The sequence below is a fragment of the Primulina eburnea genome, chromosome 1, assembly GCF_022965805.1.
Source record: "Primulina eburnea isolate SZY01 chromosome 1, ASM2296580v1, whole genome shotgun sequence".
NCBI classification, from domain to species: Eukaryota; Viridiplantae; Streptophyta; class Magnoliopsida; order Lamiales; family Gesneriaceae; genus Primulina; species Primulina eburnea.
In genome coordinates, this window is record NC_133101.1 from 5,506,509 (window position 1) to 5,526,693 (window position 20,185).

Consider the following 20,185-nt stretch of genomic DNA (forward strand, 5'->3'; position numbering starts at 1 on the left):
TAATGTCTCAATGCTTGAACATAATTTTGAGTTTTGGTTTGGTCCGATGGTGCACATAATGCAAGTAATTCTTGGTTCAACTTTACGTCTAACTCTCAAAAGGCAAAAACTTGTGTGAGACGGTCTCACAGATCGTATTTGGCTGACGGATCTTTTATTTAAGTCATCCATGAATAAGTATTACTTTTTATGCTAAGAGTATTACATTTTATGGTAACTTTGGGTAGGGTTGACCCGTCTCACAAATTAAGATCCGTGAGACGGTCTCACATAAGACTCATTCCTCTCAAAAACTAGGTTTTACTTTGGATCCATTTCGGCATCTAATAAAATATTATTATCATACAACACACAATTTAAAGCCATCGGCAATTCGACTATGTCAAACCAATTGATTTTAACAAATAATGTGCCTAGTGGCTTAGAAAAACAATAATTTTTCAGTTAATAAAAAATATCATAAAAACTTTTTAAATAAATTTATAATTTATTCATAACTATCATATATCATAGAACTTATAAAATTCAATTATTCACTCGTTATCTCTGCAAAGTATTGCATTATTATTATTCAAAAAATAATTACAAAGTATAAAAAAATAAGGGCAACCTATGTATCAGTACAAGAATCTTTCAAACTTTAAATTTAGTACCTAGCTTCCCATAATACCCTTCATCCTTTACTTTTTTAAATAATTGATTTTTCTTTTATAAATAAAGGCCCATCATGCTTCCTTAAAATAAAATAAAATCTTATACCTCTTTGACCGGAGTACCACCGGGTTATATCCACCGTATTTTATGAACTGCTCCTCACAGTTCAACCACACGATCGCAACCGATGGTTACAGACGTAGATTCCTTCAGCAGCACTTGGCACAACTCTAATTCGTTTCCTACCTTAGAGTGTACGGTATAAAATAAAATTTTGAAAATAATACATGAGAGAGGCTTAGAGCAAAGATCTCTTTTATTCAAACACAAACATTTATTTATTACATAGTAACCTCCTGTAGAGGAGGAGAAACTTGTTTAGTTACTTATCGTAGCTGAACTCTTGACACTCATAAAACTTGAAAAGAAAATATTACAACCTTGTATGAAAGAAATGGAGAAAATATTTGATGATCTTCACTTCCTTCTTCCTGCCTTATTTATAGAAGGCTTCTTCGGATTTGAACTTCGGATTTCAAATCTTCATAAGCCTTTACAGCTTGCATTGGGGACCATTTGGTGGTTGAGGGGTCCCTGTCTAGATTATTAATCTTGACATCAACTTCTCATCCTCTTTTATCTCTTTCAGATACCATTGACGATGAGTTTCCAATATATCGGCAGTAATTTCATCATTTTTATATTCTTGGAAATGATTTACTAACCATTTAAGAGCTTCTGCCTCTTTTCTCTTGTATGTTAATCTTCTTTTCAAAACTTTCAAATATACCCGTAACATTTTTAAGTTTTAATTCTGGTGTGTTAACTGGTTTCCATTCTATCTTTATTTATAGATGAATTTTCGGGACCAGTTATTTTACTTTTTATTCATTGGATTCCTTTTGTGGTATCCAATGTGTCATCCACCATCTATTATTGGTGGTTTCTTTTGTCCTTTTCCACTAATTAGTGGTTGTCTTGTTTCTACCACTCACATGGTAGTGGTCCTGCTTTTGTAATGGGGGGTCACATGTCCCTTTTAATTTTGTCGAGGAATCTTCGGCTTTCGGCTTCCTCGAGGAAATCGTGAATGTGGTCCATCCCCACTTGTACTGGTATCGGTAAAGTGTTTCCGATCAGATCTCGGCTTGAATCCTTTACCAAATTCCGGTTCCTTCTGGTTTTGGCATTCTGGACAGATGTTTTCAGACCATCTTCCTACATGTGCCATATTACAGAATTTCCGACGAGTTTCTTTACTTGCCGGCAGCTTGCTATTCCACAAAAGATTTCTTTTCTTTTCAAATAGATCTTCTGCAAAACTTGTTGTTTTTCCTGTCATGGTATTTAACAGGAATGATCCGTTCACTGAATGATTGTAGAATTTGAACGGAAACTTGACTTTGTCCATCTCAGTGAGACAGACCCAAATACTCCAAGCTCTTCTGGTAGAAATGTCATCTTCAGTAATTGAAGACACTAGGGGTGTTTCTTCTGTCGGAGGGTCCTTGATAAATTTCTGGACATTTGAATCTAGCCTCCTTAGCTTGATGAAATGAAAGGCTTCGTGAGAACCTTTCCCTGCTGGTTCTGGTGCTGTACTAAAAAAGTATAGCTCCAAAACATCTCCTCTGGACAAATAATCATTATTCGCCCAAGTTTCGTGAACAGCTTCCTGGATCCATTTTGGTAGACCTGAAATTTCTGGAAAGCTGGGTGATGTAGTATAAACTGAGGCAAGAGCCCCAAATTCATACCATGCTTTAACTTCCTTTGGATATGAATTTTGTTTCATCCATACCCTTGGATATTTTCCTGAAACATCAACCCTGTTTGTAGCTTGGTTAATGCCAATTCGTGTTTTTAATTTCTCCCAATTCTGCTAATAAACCTGAAATGGAGAAATTACACTTTCATTAGTATCAACCTTAGTTTTGCCTTTGTCAATACGAGGCCTAAGGTTAATCTCTCCCTCTTCAATCCCCGAGGTGAAGGGTTGACTTGAAGACTCAAGATAAGGATCAGGAGTCTCAATTTTTGTTTCAGTCGACTCATCTGGTGATGATCCTGACTTAACACTTGTGCAAGGGGTATTTGAATCCCCCGCTACAGGTATAGAGTCCTGTACTCGAAAACTCTCCATTTGAGAAACCAGTGGTCTGTCAATGCCCTGGAGGATAGGCCTTTGCGTTACAGACCATAACTGAGTATATGCCTGTAAACATCCTGTAATTCGATCAGAGACAATTCTCTTATCAGCTTGTTGTAGCCTCCCCGCAACTTCGGCGTTAACAGCTAACTTGTTGAACTCGGTTTGAAGCATTTCAAGGTGTTCCCTCAAATGCCTCTGCATCTTGATAATAGCATCAATGTCAATGCTGTCCATCTCTCGTTAAAAAATCTGCAAGAATATTTTCATGAGATTTTATTATCATAATATCAAAAATATAATTTTGACATAAAGCTTGCCATCGTAATAATCTAGCCTTCTCGGGTTTAGACTCAATTCTATTCCTCAAAAAGGCTTTAACTTGAGTGTTATCAACTTTCAAAGTGAATTTCTTTGCAAGTAAAAATAACGGCCATTTTTCAAAAGTCCTTTTTACTGCATAGAATTCTTTTTCGTTGATATGCCATCTTATGGCTTCTGCATCTGAGAATAACCCACTACAATATCTGCATGGTTGTTCTCCATCTGGTGTGAGCTTGGTTAGTACTGCAGCCCACCAATGATCACTGGCATCGGTATATAATACCAGATCATCCTCGTCTTGAGGAATAGCCATCTTTGGAAGATTTTTGCAAACCTTCTTTAAATGGATAAGTCCTTTTGTGTGTTCATCTAGCATCTTTTTTCAACAATGGACTGAACACTTTCCTGTGTTTTGCTAGGTTTTTGATAAACATCCCAGCAAAATTAACAACCCCTAAAAAACTTTGAAGTTGCTTCTTGTCTTTGAGATTCTCTGGAAAATTCTGCACCTTTTCCACTATGTGTTCTTGCAGAATTATTCCTGACTCATCGATTTCAATTCCGAGGAATTCAATCTTTCTCGTAGCAATGACTGTTTTCTTTTCCGATAAAACCAGTCCTTCTTTTTTACAAACATTAGAGAAAATCTCCAAATGTTTAACATATTCATTCATATCTTTAGATGCTATCAAAACATCATCGATGTAAACAAACATAAACTTAAAATAATCTTTAAAAAGATTATCCATTTTTCTTTGGAATATCTGTGGTGAATTAGCCAATCCCATTGGTAATACCTCCCAGATATAATGTCCTTGTGGTGTGGAGAAAGCTGTGAATTTCTTGTTTTCTTCCTGCATCCGAATCTGATAGAATCCGGACTTGCAATCAAACTTAGAGAATATCTTGGCGTTGCGTATGCAACTAATCAAGTGTTCTCTACTAGGTATAAAATATCCATCAAACTCCAGAATCTTATTAATTTCTTGATAATTAATAACCAATCTGGGTTTCCTTCGTTTAATCTCACCATGATTTCTTACCAGAAAACCTGGACTGCTATATGGTGACATTCCTGCTTTGATCAATCCAAGGTCCAAATGTTCCTTGATTATAATCTGCATATCCCTCTGATCAATGATGTTCATTGGGATGGGTTTACAACGGACAAATTCATACTCTTTGCCTTCCTTAATCTTAAGGCAAGCCCTGAGTTGATTTCTATCCCACCATGCCAAGGGATCTTCGTTGTAATTTTCTTTGTTCCTCTTCTTGACATCTTCCAATGATACCTTAGACTCGAACTCTATTTCATTTGTTTGTAGAGTTATCTTAAGGTATTCTATATCTTCTGGTTGGAGTTCTTTATCTGCTCTCAACTGGAGCATTGTTTCTCCAAACCGTCTTGAATCCTTCATTTTTGGGTTCAGAAGTTTTCCTGAATCACCACGCTTGCTGCGAAACTGGATCGGCAATTTTCTGTAAAACGCCTCTCGAAGTCGCTGGACTATGATCTTGTGAGCACATGGTGTTGTGAACACTAATCTTCTAGTCTCATTTTCTTGTGTATAGGACTTGAACATTTGTAGGAAATTATTTCCTAACAATATGTCAGCTCCTGTATCATGAAAATAAATTGGTGGTGTCTTTACCTTGTACCAAGGTGTTTGTCCCGCACCGCCAATCATAATTTCAGTCATCTTAATCCCTTTACATAGGATTAAGATTCTCCTGGAAAAGTCTCTTCCAGCAATCTTGGGTAACTCTTCTTCCAAATTACTTGGAAAAACTCCTCGTTTTGCTGTACATATTCCAGCACCTGAATCAATATAAGCAGCAAAATATTCTGCCTTATATTGTTCATACAACATTCCTACTGGAATGTATATGGAGAATGGACTTGTGGTCATTGGATTTTCCACATCTTATCTTCTGCCATAAACTCCATTCCATACTCTAGACGTTTCCAAGGTTTGTGTTCCTCAAGAAACTCTAGTCCAAGAATCAGTCGATCTGATTTTTTCCCTGGAATCCCTTGGATATGGACTTCCAATTCTCCGATATTAATCATTCCTTGGTAAGTTCCTATCGTAGGTTGTTCCAAATAGTATATGGTATTACAAGGAAATTGATTCCTTTGTTTTGTAATATCAAATACTATTTCTATTTCCTTCCAACCTTCTGGGCATCTAAGTTTTCCTATTGTAGAAAAACTTTTTGGCTCCTGTTGGGTTTCTATGACAGGTGTTTTTCCCCACCTGTAACTTGTAATTCTATCTCCTTGAAAAGATAGTCTTCTCGATTCCAATCTAAGACTTTGATTCCTTTGTAGAATCGGTTTGTCTTGGATCTGGATATCTGTTTCCTGTATTAAAGGAAACTCGACTCTTTCTGGATAAATTGCCTGAGCAACTTTTCCAAATATCTCAGGGATTTCAATAAACTCATTTCTAATAAACAGTTCAGAATGATGTGTATTAGATAGAGCATATGAAATTTGATAGGTAATAGAATATGGCCTATTACCTTCTTTCATCAGCCTTTTTTCTTTGAAGTTTTGATGCAATGTCAAGGCTCGGCTGAAATCTCGATCTGCCAGGTTGTAGGCTATCCTTGGATAGATTACTCCTACAATCTTTCCTGCACAGAGATTTCCTGAGATTGTTCCCAGTACTGAATCTTGTAGATTCCCCATTCTTTTATCGCATATAGCAATATCAATTGGTGAATCTATTCCTTCTTTGAAAGTAGCCTTTATCATAATCTGGATTGCTCCGATATGAATCCAAGACATAGTCCTTGCTACTTCTATCTTTAGTTTTTGTAATTCCTCCTTAATTTCTTCGGAAGGAATTAACTGCATCTCCATTCTATTTCCTGTAAGTTCCATTGGGATTGCCATTTCCCTTCTAGAAACTTTATAGATTAGATGATGCTTTCTGTTTCTTAGGCCAAGACTTCCTAAGAACTTTTCTACCTGTCCTGCGGAGAAACCTTGATATCTCTGTAGACTTGGATTTTCTCTCATGATTCTTTGAACCATGTTATGAGATATAGTTGTCTGGCTGAAAAACCCAGACAAATCTTCATGTGTTTCGTGTCGAAACACCTCGTCTTCAGTCAGATTCCGATTCTGTTCCATCAGATTCTTCCTGACTTAAGACTTCCTCTTCTTCATATATACTTTCATCTGAGGCAATGTCCTCAAATCGGTATACTTGAATGAGATCTTGGTAATAAACTGCATCTTCTATATCCGGAGTTGGGTCGAAGCGTTTAATATCTCTTTTTTCATTTTCTGGACAGTTGGTCGATATATGACCTCTTGCTCCACATGTCCAGCAATTACAATCCTTGAAACATTCATTGGCTCTAGTATGAGCTCTTCTGAAAGTTTTCTTTGTAGGTGTTCTTCCTGTGCTTCGAGTTGAACTCGATGCTTGGGATGATATCCTACTTCTCGATGGTCCGCTTCTTTGTCCAGATTTATAAGATCTGGCTTTCTGTCTAGACCATACGGTTCTTGGTTTCCAAGAACTTCTCCCACTTCGTGCATAAGGATGAGTCCTAAAGCTTTTCCTTTTATGCTTCTATGGTTTACTTCCAATAATTGTTGGAAGATCATTTTCCTTACAACATAAAGGAGTTCTTTTGTTGATACCCCTTAAGCGTTTGTAATTCTTTTGTAATGCTGCCATATGGCACCATTCTGCCAATTTTCCTTTAAGGAAAGAGGCTCTTCTTGCCAACGTATCTGGATTACCAGGTACGTATTCCCTTATGAGCATTTCTCTCCAAGGGCTCGGCATTTTTGCGAAGAAAAGCTGCATAGCTATATCCTCTTCGACTCCTGAATTCCATCTGTATTTAGTGAATAACATAATGTATTCATCCACCAAACATATGTCATGTAATTCAAGACTATACAGAGCTTGAGTGTATTTCTTCTTCTTCTCTGTATCTTGACCGTTGAAATAGTCTACCCCTATAAAGTGTGCTATAAATAGGGTAGCCATTTTTCCCGCGATCTCACTAAGAGATTCTCCAACTAGGACTGACTCTTTCATATCTGATGAAGTCATGTCCCAAGCAATTTTCACTGATCCCATAAGACTCATTTCCAAAAGTTTAATGAATCCTTCTTTGTTGAGATCAAGTGTTCCTGCTGCAATTCTCATAGCAGATGTCCAATCGTCTATGAGGTCTTCTCTGTTTTTGAAGTCTAATACATCAAGGTTAAGCATAACCCCGTAAGGATGTATAGGATCTAAAACAGTTTTTTCATAGGGTGTTTGGTGCAAGGGAATTTGACTTCTCCTTACCCTTGTCCCTGCTGGGTGTGATCTTCCACCAGTTTGGAAATCAGTTTGAGATTCTCTCATATTTACATTATGAGATCTCATACTTTCCCTTGGTTCCTGAGAAGATGACCAGGTTATTGCAGGTGGTGTTTCACCTACTGCTGTGTTCATCTTTAGATCTACTACCTTGAGATTTGCGAAAGATTCCGCAAGTTCTTGTAGATCCTCCAAACCAATCCTTTCTAAAGTTGTCATCAGATGAATTTCTTTTCTGAGACAGACTTGATTAGATTGATCATCTTTTCTTCTTCAGTCAAAGGTTTTGACACCACTCTGGCCTTCCCTTGTTGATGTAACAAAGGTTCAGTGCCAAAAGATGGTGGTAACCATCCTCCGGAAGTTCTTCTACTAGAACTTGGTTGTTGTTCTAGTTTCTGAATTCTTGTTTGAATATCCTTTATTAATCCCAGAATTTCTTCTTGGGTTTCAAGGATTTTCTCAACTCGTTGTGGTACAAGATACAGCATATTGCCATAATTTTGGACTGTCTTTTGAATTTCTCTAAGATCTAAAGAGAGCTTAGAGGAGTCTGGAACTATCTCCAGAAACTTATTATTTTGTATCATAAGTTTACCTGGGATTTTACCTGAGGGTGCAGTAGCTTCCCTTCGTAAATCTGCTGTCTATACAGATCCATTGTTCTCTGAAGAATTTCTTCTGAGTAGATTTTGAAGTATGTTTTTACGGTTCTTTAGATCTTGTAAACGCATACCTTTTGTGCTGAGTTCAGTGAAGCATGTACTTCACTGTAATTCTTGCTCTAATTGAATTATTTCTAGCGAAATAAGTTCAATTTCGAACTGGATGGTAGTTCCTGGCATATTTAACAGATCAATGAAGATCTGGTCTTTTTGGCCTGTAAAAGTCTACCTTTTGTGTATGCAACGTTTTGCAAACACTGCTTTCTTTTATCAGGAGATGAGGTTTTCTGTTCCCCCGTTTCTGATCTCTAACAATAGTTAGATAAACTTGTGTATATTCCAAAATATTGGAATAGTTCTTGTAAATTATTTTTCTCGAACTAAAGTTCGGATTCATAATTTTCGAAATTCTCCTTCTCATACATTTAGTTGCTAGTAATAATAAAATTTTTGTGTTTGAAATAAATTAACCATGCTCTGATACCATTTTCGGGAGCGCGGGGATCAATTAAATCAATTAAACTTAAATAGGAAAAGAAGGGCAATTTTGGCATTTTGAAACTTATTTTCTCTCTCCAGGTACCTAAACCAAAGTTGGTTTTCAAAATGTACTGATACACAATTTACCCAAAAAATAAACTCAAATCTAACCAAAAAAAAACCAGATATATTTCTATTGCTACATTACACTTTATATTCTAACTCTTTTTTTTCAATCCTTCAGGAAACAACTCATCTGTCAATGCTGGAGCAATCCATTGAATCTGATAAAAAGTTGTATCCCACAAGTCGTCATCTCCTTCCAAAGTTAAAATCTCCTTTTCCTTCATCCTCTGCACAATCTTCCTTAACAAATCCGGAATCGTGTTCGGTATTTTCGATTCCCCGTACCCTCCCAAATCGGCCTTCATACAAGTGTCCATCCTTCTTAATATTCCCAGCCAAAATGTCCTGAAGTTGGGACTTTCGGAAATAGGCATCAAGAAGTGCAAGCATAGTTCTGTCAAAACCTCCATCGAAAGCTTAAGCGTGTTCTCCATGCTTCTTGTCTCCCTTTCGGCATTCTCTCGTCTCGAGTACTGTTGCATCTTTTCGTGCAAGTCATCGACCATAGCGAACACGATGTTATAGAAAGAGTTGATGCAGTTCATAGGTGTGAATAAGATATCCTCGGCTAATACGAAGCACTTTTGTAGGGATAGGACAGCATGGTTTCGCACTTCTTCTCTTCTTGCTAAGCTTGTTTTCCTAAGTGATTCTCCGAGTTTCTGAAAGAAGCTTACGGGGTTGTAAATCCGCGTACTTTCTTCTATAGAAGACATGCTTGTGTTGCTTGCCATGCTCATGCAACTTCCAGGATCAGAATATCCTGTCCTATACCATTCGACCAACAAATTCGCTGATTCTGCGAGTAAATCCATTATTTTCACGTTACACTCGACTCGACTATGCTTCAGCGCTACAAACGAGAATGCACAATCTATGCAGTAGGAATAGTTTGTTCGAGTAATGTGGAATTCATCGGACATCAGGCCGATTAGGGTCTCGACACCTTGGTCGTATGTTTCGTGGTGACGTCCCGTGACAGATAAAAGATTTAGGACAGACATCCAACCCAATTGCGTAAGTAATTTGTCGGGGTACTCTGTTATGATTTTGCTCACAGATTGTAACAAGAATTCGCAGCAAGTATCAAGAATCTCCTTTTCCATCCTCCACATCAAATTTATCGACTTGAAGATGAGTTCTTCCACACCCTCCAGATCCGAGGCAAGAAGCTTGAGGCACATCTTCATCAGGCATAATATGCCCTTTTCGGCAAATGGGATCGGTGAAAAAAGCGGAAATTGTGCCACTTCCAAGAAGAACTCATGGTACTGAGGCCAGAATTTTGAGAATCGGTGCATATTTCCCAAAGAAATGGAATTAATTAGGTCCCAACAAAACGCCACCGTCTCTTCCTCCTCAATTGAGGTGCTGAACTTTTGACCTTTCCCAGCTGCAGTAAATATAATACAACGCCCAAGATCAAGTATCGATTCATCAGGTAGGATTGAACTAGTGGTGAATATGCTTCCGATACGACAATGTTGAATGATTTTCATGTTTTGTTCGAATTCACTCAAGCCAAGATTCAGAGCTTCTTCTACCGTCTCCATTGACAGGATATTAACAAATCTACCCATTATGCCAGAAGAACGGCGAAAGTGTGCAACTTTAGGAACATTACTAGGAAAAACAACACCGCCTGAATCAAGTTTTTCATCTTGTGACTCGGAGTTGACTATATCAGAATCATTCTCTGGTTCTAGAACCGACTGTGGAAGTAACTTAAGTCTCTTGAGCTTCAATAAGCAATCAATAATGGTCCTCCAGCCCCCTCGAATCGAACCTTTGAATGTATTTGCTATAGTAAAAATTGCCAGAGTTGCCATTTTTGGTTTAATGTCATTGCTGAAAGCGTATAGTGTTTCCTCAGCTGTTGCGTAGGGGTTTAGCAATGCCGTGAATTTGGAAAATGTGCTAAGAAGCTCATCAAGAGTGTCCTCGAGTCCATACTGAGCTATTCGAGAGATTGAAAACAGTGCTTCAATGCATTCATGGAGGATTTCTTCATCATCGGTGTGCTCGAAAACTGCCGCAAGGGTTGCGACTGAGGGTCCGGCTATGGTAGCAAACATATCTCTTCCTATCCGACGATCAAAATCACATAATATATAGGGTTGAATGATCTTGGACCGATTTATCAACTGGATCCATCGACTTGGATTCATTTTTGCTGGTGTTCCGGATTGGTTAAAAATTGCGATGGCATTGGTTGCAATGGAATGAAATAGCTCAGAAAGGTATTCTCGGGGGAGATCGCTTCCACCATTTATTGCTCTATTGTTTCTAATGAATTCTTCCTCTGTCATTTTCTTTTTCACTTGTGCATTGTGTTGATCAGTGTTCAGCATAATTAGCGAATAGCACAGGACAAAGACTGCATCCTTGCTCACGAAAATTTCTGAGGATTGCTGGTCATAGAATTTTTCTGAGAATGCTTCAAGAATTCTTTGTATCTTTTGAGATTCTCCTGGCAGTCTAAACGTCTCCAGGTACGTTCGAAGAGCGGTGTCAAGAATCATTCCTGAGAACTCAAATGTGTTTGTGAACTCTTGGAGGACTTGGATGTGAAAATCATCGGGATCACCTAGGTAATCTCCGATCATCGTCTTGTCTAGCCTTGGAGTGTACCGAAAGAAGAGAGCGTGTGCTTTGGGATCCGGTGGATCAGATATCAAGCAAGAAATCTTTAGATACTCCAATCCCTTTTTGTCATCTCGGTTAAAATGACTGCCGGCGATCAATATCTTCCGTTTTTGCAGCTTTCTCACCCTCACATAATCCACCCAACTGTCTGTATTTTCCTCTTTCGGCTTCTCTTCCCAAAAAGGCCTGTACCCAGAAATCTCGACTAAGTGCATTCCCGAAGGTATGGCCTCTTCCTCTTTATCAATATTATCAGCAATATTGTGAAAAATACCTACGAGGCCTTCGAAAGCTTGCACCTGAATACTGGTTAAGGCACCACCGGTGGGGAACGCATACTTGCAAAGCAACTTTCCTGTCTTTTCAAACACGTTCCTAAAAGTCGGATCACAGTCATAGTTCACATACGCTTCAACAATAAATGAAGGCTGCCTACAAAAATTCACCACCGCTTCGATTGCTACTTCTTGGAGTTGGAGCGGGCTTCCTGCATTGGGGACTTTAAGCAACACATATGAAAAAAAAGCTTCCAGCTGGAGGCGAATAGACCTGAAAAGTAAAGGTAACAAGAAAAGTTGCCTGAGAACAAAGCTAAAACTCAAGAAATTAGCTTATTAGATGGCAGAGCCTTCAAAACATAATAACAATAATCATTATTTCTTATTTCCTGTAGCCGACGTAGGGAACGTCACAGTTTGGGTGCTAACCTACGTAGAAAGTGGTATATGTTGAGAACGGTGCTACAAATCATGGACAAAACTAGTGGGCTTGAGTTTGCGCCGTAATGGATTAAATGGTGAAACAAATCATCATGTATCTTCCTCAAAAGTTTCGGATGCTTGCCTATGCTATCTCCACTCAATTCTATTGCAGAATTGATCAAAACCAGTGCGAAATGCTGAATATTTTCATCTGATGTTAAGCCATCGGTATCCATTATCTCCACAACATTTAGCAAGGAGCACAAGAAATGGAAGATATCAATCGCGGAGCGAATCCCATATCCCGTATCCATATTATTGTCTTCTGTATCTGATTCCGAATTCTCCCAATCATTCACCTCGATTTCAGGCAACCTCGAATATATGATCTGTATCAGCTCGTGCATGGTGTACCTACCGTTGCGTTGGAGCAAATCTCCACGGCCTGTAGACTGCTGAACCACTTGAAAACATGTATTCACCACCGTACATACAGAATGATCGGTGAGCAATACGGAGGCCCGATGCCTCATAATCAAGGTCAAGACCTGCAGAATTCTCATCATCACAGCTTCTTCTGCTGCAGGATTCGTTCTCTGCAGACGACAACCTGTTATTGCAGTCACAGCCAAATTTACCACATCTTTCGCCCCCGGAGTTTTCTCATCAAACACCCCAAGCCGAAGGATTTTCAAGATCGACTGCAAGGCCACGGCTGTGGCAGCAGCCGGAATATCATCACTTTGAATCACATCCAGAAAAGGCGAAAGATACAACGAGGGATCCACCGTTCGCCATTCTTGTTGCGGATTGAAAAGAAGGGCTCTCAAAGATTTCAAAGATTGTAAAATTGACGCATCAAAATTCTCATCTGGATGATGGTAGATCCCGGTATTTTGATCCGGGGCACGACGAATCACGGCTAGAACAGCTCCGATCTCTGTGTTTAACATGCAAGATACTCCTAGCTCTTTCCTTTTGGCTTTTGTCATGTTGGATTTGGTGGTTTCATTGTGTTCTTTGTTATCCATGAATCAGCGTTCAACGATTATCCGGGGAAGACAAACATTAGCAATGAAAAGTCTGTTAAGTTGGTTACATTAGAGAATTAATAGAATTTCTCTTTTCCGATATACATGCATGCCCAGGAAGAGAATACTATTTGTTTGTATTTTTTTCTTTTATTTTTATTTTTTGTGGTAGGGATTTAATAATTGAATAATTACTTCTGCTTTTATTTTTTTAAAAATAAATCTCCAAGAAAACAAGTTTTATTAAATAATTATATAAAATATAAAAAAATATTAGGATCACCCCACAGTTTATCATTTTTTCATGATATAAAATACCTTTCTTGTTGTATCAAATAATAATAATAATTTTCTTGTTCAAAGAAATCCAATTTTTTTTAGAAAAATGTGTTCTTAGAGTTATCATTTTCATAAAATTGGAAAACGCTGAATGAGAAATTTTGACGATCAAAATATTACAGAAACAAAGAATAATGGACCTTGAGCTGTATGAAGCCACAATAATGGGGAATATGTGAAACGGATACCATATTTAAATTAAATGTGTAATGAGGAATCAGAACAAACAAATAATTTTAAAATTAAAAAATCTATAATAAAGTACGAACGACGAATTTGTAAACTTAACAAGGTCTTATCATGTAACAGTGTTATATCCCAGAGGTAAGGCTCGATCACTCTCTTTTTAAGGTGATTCTGAGTTACACAAAGGTTAGAAGTCTTCTTCATATGGCGAGAAAATACAAACCATTGTTTATACGGATGAGTAAAACATGAATAAGAATTCCAATACCAACTAACCCAAAAAAAAATCTATCATACCAAAGTCCCTGTTATTATTCAAGTCAAGTTGCTAGCATAGAATCCACTACTTGTGGGCATAATTATGTAATGAATTTTGCAGTTCCTAACAATAGCAATCAGCCCTCACACAAAATTAGAATGCATGAAACTTTTGAGTAACCTTATTGTCAATCCCATGTTTAAATAAGAAACAAGAGAACGGCAGAATAAAGGAAATGGACTTCAGATTGACCTTGAGAGAGGATGATTCGGCTACATTATGTCGCGCCATTTTCCGGGTAAATGTGCTTCTTTTGAACATCCTCCAGCGAAACTGCGGTGCCACAATCTGGAACGGCAAGGATCTCACTGATGAACTTTATCAAAGAACATAGCCCACCCAAGAAGTTGTGGTCAATAACACCCTCACCTTCGAAGACATGTGCAAAATCAATAAGCTTGATTTCTACTCGTGGGTTTGTTCCATTTGACGTGAGCTCATTTTCAAACATCAAAAGAATCGAGCAAGAATAGAAACAATACATTGTTTGATCCTCAAACCATGCTTTTAACTCCAGTAACTGTGACAAAATGCCAGAGGGACCACCGTACACGATTGAAGCAAAAGAGCAATCTGGTTCTGAATCCAACACCCCAGATGCATTGGAAGAAACAAACTTTCTTAGAACTAGCTTAACATCATCTGCTGAAAGAGACTGAACGGACTTCTTCCCAGGTTTCCACATCAGAGATTTTTGAGTCTCGTAAATTTGCAACCCAGATAACCTGAATCCTAGTCGAAGGCTCGAAGTTTCTCTGTCTTTCTTCAAACACTTTTGGATATAGTGCTCCGGTGCTTGTGGAGCCCAAGTTCTTGAACCTATCTTAATGTCCATTATTGATGGGTTACTTCTACCAAAATTAAGATCTTGTAAAACAAGATGAGGTTTCAAGCCAGATGCATCGGATGCCTCAACAAGCTGGGTGCCATGGAAGTTGGGGAAGAATTTGCGAATGTGATCTGGAATTTTGGTATTCAAAGCGAATGAGGTATAGAAAATAACTTCATTAGATCCACGTTCATCACCTTGGAGAGGCTTGTAGAAACGGCCAGAATCATCAATAAGAGGGCCTAGCTTCCCATCAGCGGCAGTGTGTCCTGCAACTTGGTTCTTTGGGATCTTGAGCATGACTGCTTACTGTAAGGAAATAATTAACAAATATGTTCTAATCAACTCAATAAATCAACCCTCCAAAATACTTCAATTGCATAAATGACCTACAATATAGGAATAGCAAATCCATTACCATCTTACATTTTGCCGACAAACAAGCATCCTATCGTCGAATTCAGAAAAGACCGCAATTCATCCTTCGAAAATATATCCCCTTGATGGCTTGACGCCAAGCTAATTGGCTTTATAGTATTTCAAACTATTTATGCTTAATTCATAGTTCCATACTAAGCAAGAAACATTAATTGAAAAAATAATAAATTAGAAACTTCAAGAAACTATACCGTGGATAGCAATTCTAAATTCTTCAAATATTTAAGTGATTTATATGAAACATCTATAATCAAGCATACTTAAAAATAACCCATTAATCAGCTTCAATCATTTAAACAAACATCTTTAGAACCATCCATAAACAAATAGGACATGCATAAGAAAAAAGACCTTGAAAAAAATGTCCTAAAGATCCCAATTTTTACCTAACTTTTCTACAAATTCAGAGAAATTAGCTGCTTCCATAAAAAAATTCTTCCTTTTTCTGGATGATCTCCATGAAACTCATACCAAGCAAGGACATAGCTTCTAGCATTTCTCCAGTCGTCGCAACTTACCGCTCCCTCCGAAGATTTTATTTTAACGCAGTAAAATTATTGTATCTATTTAAACACAAGGGTTTCTATATTAAAATAATACAAAAAATGTAATTAATGATATTTTATTATAGGCAAAAACTTATTAGAGACGGTCTCACATATCGTATTTTGGGAGATATATCTCTTATTTGGGTCATCTTCTTATGCTAAAAGTATTATTTTTTATTATGAATATCGATAGAGTTGACATATCTCACATATAAAGATTCGTGAGACTGTGTCACACGTAACTCTGGGCACTTTTTGTTTTATTATTGTATTTGTAATACAATTATTTTATTATTTAAATTTAAACAAATCCTAATAATATTGATGATAAATTATTATAAATAGTGTTGGAAATTTATTTAATTTTCTGTTATTAATTTATTTTGGATTTAACATAAATTATTTTGTGTGCTTGGAAACAAAAACACTCTAAAAACTAGATAACAATCTGAAGAAAATTGAACATGTAAATGATAAAAAAAAATAAAAATAAATAAATAAAACCTTATATAATCGAGTTTTGCGCTTCTTTGTTCTATTTTTTTGAAAAATTGAATGAAAGAAAAATTGAAAAAGGGAGGAGTTGAACATGTGGAAAGACGGGGAAAAGGGAAAATGAGCAGAAATGAAACATAAAAAATGTTTTTTTCCCACAACAAAAGACTTGGCACAAAAACTCATGTGAAAATCAAACATTTTACAAAATAAATATTACACGATGAAAATTTGTGATATCGTCCAACCCAACCCAATTGTTTTGGGGTCAAATTTTTCCATGTGTTAACGGCCTTTGAAATAACGAAAATCCATCGTTTAGGCTTCCAAAATCGAATTTTTGCTTTTTTAGTAATTTTTGAATTATTAATAACTTCACATAAAAAAACTTGAAATTTGATTCCAGAGATTGTTCCGTAAATCTCATGACCTAAGAATTCCATCTATATCAAAATCTCATGTTTGAAGCACAAAGCCATCAAGAAACTGATGCAACCATTCAAGGACTACAAATTTTGTACTGGCTTTAATTTGACTAGTCAAAACACGGCCTTGTATAACTTCATTGATCAACTACAAGAGGAGGAAGATCCTTAGACGATTCCTCCCCCCGAGGAGGATCCTATGGAAGACAAAGTCGTAGGAGTCATAAAAATGGTAGATGACTAGATTAGACCTATGATCTTCTGACTATTTGTGATAAAGATTTTGCAATCTATTATCTTATTGTTAATGCCATCCAACTTTGATTTGTATGATTTTCTTTCTTTTTGAAATAAATAAAAGCTTATGTGATCTATTCATCGATTGATTTTATGATCGAGCGACTATATATATATAATGCAAACATAATAGAAAACTTGTATACTTGTAGGAAATTGTCGAAAGACCTCACCAAAATATTCGCAACCCCTGATATGTCAGTCGCAACTTCAACAACGACAATGACAATAATGAGGATGAGCTTCTGTCACCACCATTACCACCACTACGTGGGTTTAACCTGAACCAGATAGACTTGATTGTCACGTCTTGAGACGGGGGTTGGTTGACACCGGCGTTGTTCTCAAATTTACATTCGAAAACAACAACCCTCAAAAGTACAAAATTCAGAAACCAGTCTTTTTATTCATAATACGAAATAATTCATTGTCTGATACAAATTTGAATCACTAATGTTTTACAGCGAAAATGCAAAACCAGATATAAAAATGTCTTAACAGATGCACAGAAAACATAATTTAGAACTGAAAATAACAGTCTTTGTCACGCCCCGAGCCCGGACCCGCGGTTGCGTGACTGCACAATAGGCCCCTATAGCAACTACTTCATATTCGTACTCGCTTTACGAAAATGATTAACTCAAGTTGCTGTAGAAGTCCATTGTAAGCATTATAAACTCATTTTTAAGACGTGGGACAAGGGTATCACAATCACCCCTCCTTCAGAACGCGACGTTCTCGTCGCGGTTTGACCCCTCGATCCACCAGCACCGAGAATCTAGAGGTGGCTCCTACAGGTTCAAGAGGTGGCTCACGTCATGTAGCACTTTAGCCCCGCAGGTTCAAGAGGTGGCTCCCATGCACGTAGCACTTATTTCTCGGTGTTTCATGCCGATGACCGGCTCTGATACCATTCTGTCACGCCCCGAGCCCGGACCCGCGACTGCGTGACTGCACAATAGGACCCCTATAGCAACTACTTCGTATTCGTCCTCGCTTTACGAAAATGATTAATCCAAGTTGCTATAGAAGTCCATTGTAAGCCATTATAAACTCATTTTAAATATTTTATTTTTAAGATATGGGACAAGGGTATCACAGTCTTCTTCACAGCCCCAGAATTGAGTTTGCTCTTCCTCTTCTAACAATTCTTCCTCGTTCTTATCTGAGATGTGTTTGGTGGGTGAGTGATATGGTTGCCACTCAGTAAGCGGGGGCGAGAATAATTCTCAATTTTCAAAACCATTTTAAACAGAAATAATAATACAAATGATATACATAAATTCTTATTTTCAGAACAGAAATCAGTAATCAGAAATTTATCGAGTAAGCACTGAGCACGTTTGTGAATTTCATGGCTACATTAATATCAGTCCCCTATATGTTCTCTCCTCTAAGGAGTGAGGCCAGTAATCCGTAATCATTAATGTTCAGAATATATAATTCTACCATTAGTTCACTAAGCTTCAGTGCTTCATAATTCAGATATCAGAAATACTTAAAACATGAATTATCGAACTGATTTCAAGATATTTATACATAAGCCCACTTACCGTAATTTGCTAGAAAATTTCGGTTGAAATCTGGAATCTGCTTGTTCTTGCTACTGGTTTTTACTGCTCGAAAATAAACACTCTCTTAGCTCGAAAATTCAAGTGATAACTCAGGATTTGTGTAACACTAATCATAAATTTGAGAGTATTATTTATAGGCAAATTTCTGACTGTTAGCCTCTCCATTAATGACCATAATCTGACATTATGTGCCATTACAAGCCTTTATTCTTGTTAAATGCTTCAGTTACAAGTCATAGGCTGAATCAGTAACTGTCTGCTGGAATCTCACTCTACTTCTTCTGCTGCTGGATTCTGTCTGCATGTCTGCTGAAAAATACCATCTGCTAAAATATTAGCTTCTGCTGGAAATTTTCTTTGCTACTGAATATCGCTAGCTGCTGCTGGAAATTCAGGTTCTCACATCGATTAGTCATAGTCTCAAAAATATTGAAATCCAGCTTCGACTACTCGAATTTCCGGAATTGCTTAAAATAGATGTGGTAACGCCACTTTTGGAATAAAAAAAGCAAATGATGGGAGACAGTTTCACTAGTTATGAAAACAACTTTATCAATCACGTGGCGTCAATTTTGATGGGCAAAATTCATTCAGAAAATAATTGTTTCTGCCTCTTCAATCTATTCTAATTTTGTATGTATCCACCACCAACCATGGTGGCCTATACTGTCTTTTCTTCTATGGCTGCTGGACAAATTTGACTAAAATTGCACAAGGACCTCAAACCATAAAGTCGTCGGTGAAAAACAAAAGAAAGACCCCAATATCAAGTGGTCTCTCTTTGTGGTACGCACTTACATATTAATTTCACCTTTGCTAGCACTAGCAACACATGTATACACACACATTAAGTTTGGTAAAATTATAACTAACTAACGATAACAGTGTAATTTAAATTTTTTAAATTGTATAACAATCGATTGTCCTTCTAATAAATCAGATAATCATTGATTCTCGACGATATATGTGTATGAGAGAAGAAATATTATTGAAAATTTATATTTCATAGAATTTTGATTTTAAAAAACATTGTCAATATTGTCTAGTTTCTAGTATGAGAGACATGATAAAATATAACTGCAAATCATAAATTAGTTCATCTTTAACTATGCATATATATAAAAATTATAAACTAATGATTACTCAACCAGAAAATACAAGAAATAGCATAAACACAATTCTAATTTTTTAAACATAGAATTAACACATGCTTAATCAAGTATTGCGAAATAGATAGATATATTCATGCATGCATACATATACATATATAAATACTACATACATACATGAAGTATATAAATACATGCATACATACATGTATAATCCAGTTGGGAAAAATGTGGCAAAATGTTAATTTCGCCAAAGAACTAATGCATTCTTATCGTTAAATTCCATCGTTTAGACCTCTGAAATCATATTGTTTTCAGTAATTTTTGAATTACTGATAACTTCGTGTAGGAAACTCAAAATTCGATTATGTCGATTGTTCCATAAACCTCATTATGTAGGATTTCCAACTATATCAAAATTTTCAAACTTTTCATTTTTTGAAAAAGTTCTCGAAAAAATCTCATTCGACCTATATATGCAATCTTGATATAGAAGTTGGCCAAAACTAGCTC

At 36.9% G+C, this 20,185-nt stretch overlaps 2 protein-coding genes across 4 annotated transcripts; both read right to left on the reverse strand.

Moving 5' to 3' along the window:
- Window positions 1–8,787: 8,787 nt before the first annotated feature.
- LOC140823863 (ARF guanine-nucleotide exchange factor GNL2) lies at window positions 8,788–13,763 on the reverse strand. The gene is made up of 2 exons (XM_073185418.1): window positions 12,089–13,763; window positions 8,788–11,930 (listed from the first exon to the last, which is right to left on the reverse strand). The coding sequence occupies exons 1-2, from the start codon at window positions 13,111–13,113 to the stop codon at window positions 8,828–8,830; spliced, it is 4,128 nt and encodes a 1,375-aa protein (XP_073041519.1). The 5' UTR covers window positions 13,114–13,763; the 3' UTR covers window positions 8,788–8,827.
- A 147-nt stretch (window positions 13,764–13,910) lies between these two features.
- On the reverse strand, window positions 13,911–15,799 carry LOC140823870 (inositol polyphosphate multikinase beta-like). Of its 3 annotated transcripts, XM_073185440.1 has the most exons (3): window positions 15,611–15,799; window positions 15,205–15,358; window positions 13,911–15,095 (listed from the first exon to the last, which is right to left on the reverse strand). In XM_073185440.1, exon 3 carries the CDS (start codon window positions 15,084–15,086, stop codon window positions 14,175–14,177), a length of 912 nt encoding a protein of 303 aa, XP_073041541.1. In that variant the 5' UTR covers window positions 15,087–15,095; window positions 15,205–15,358; window positions 15,611–15,799; the 3' UTR covers window positions 13,911–14,174. The 3 variants fall into 3 exon arrangements, with proteins under 3 accessions (XP_073041541.1, XP_073041539.1, XP_073041532.1); XM_073185438.1 differs by lacking the exon at window positions 15,205–15,358 and having other exon boundaries at window positions 13,911–15,175; XM_073185431.1 differs by lacking the exon at window positions 15,205–15,358 and having other exon boundaries at window positions 15,611–15,797.
- Between the last annotated feature and the right edge of the window lie 4,386 nt (window positions 15,800–20,185).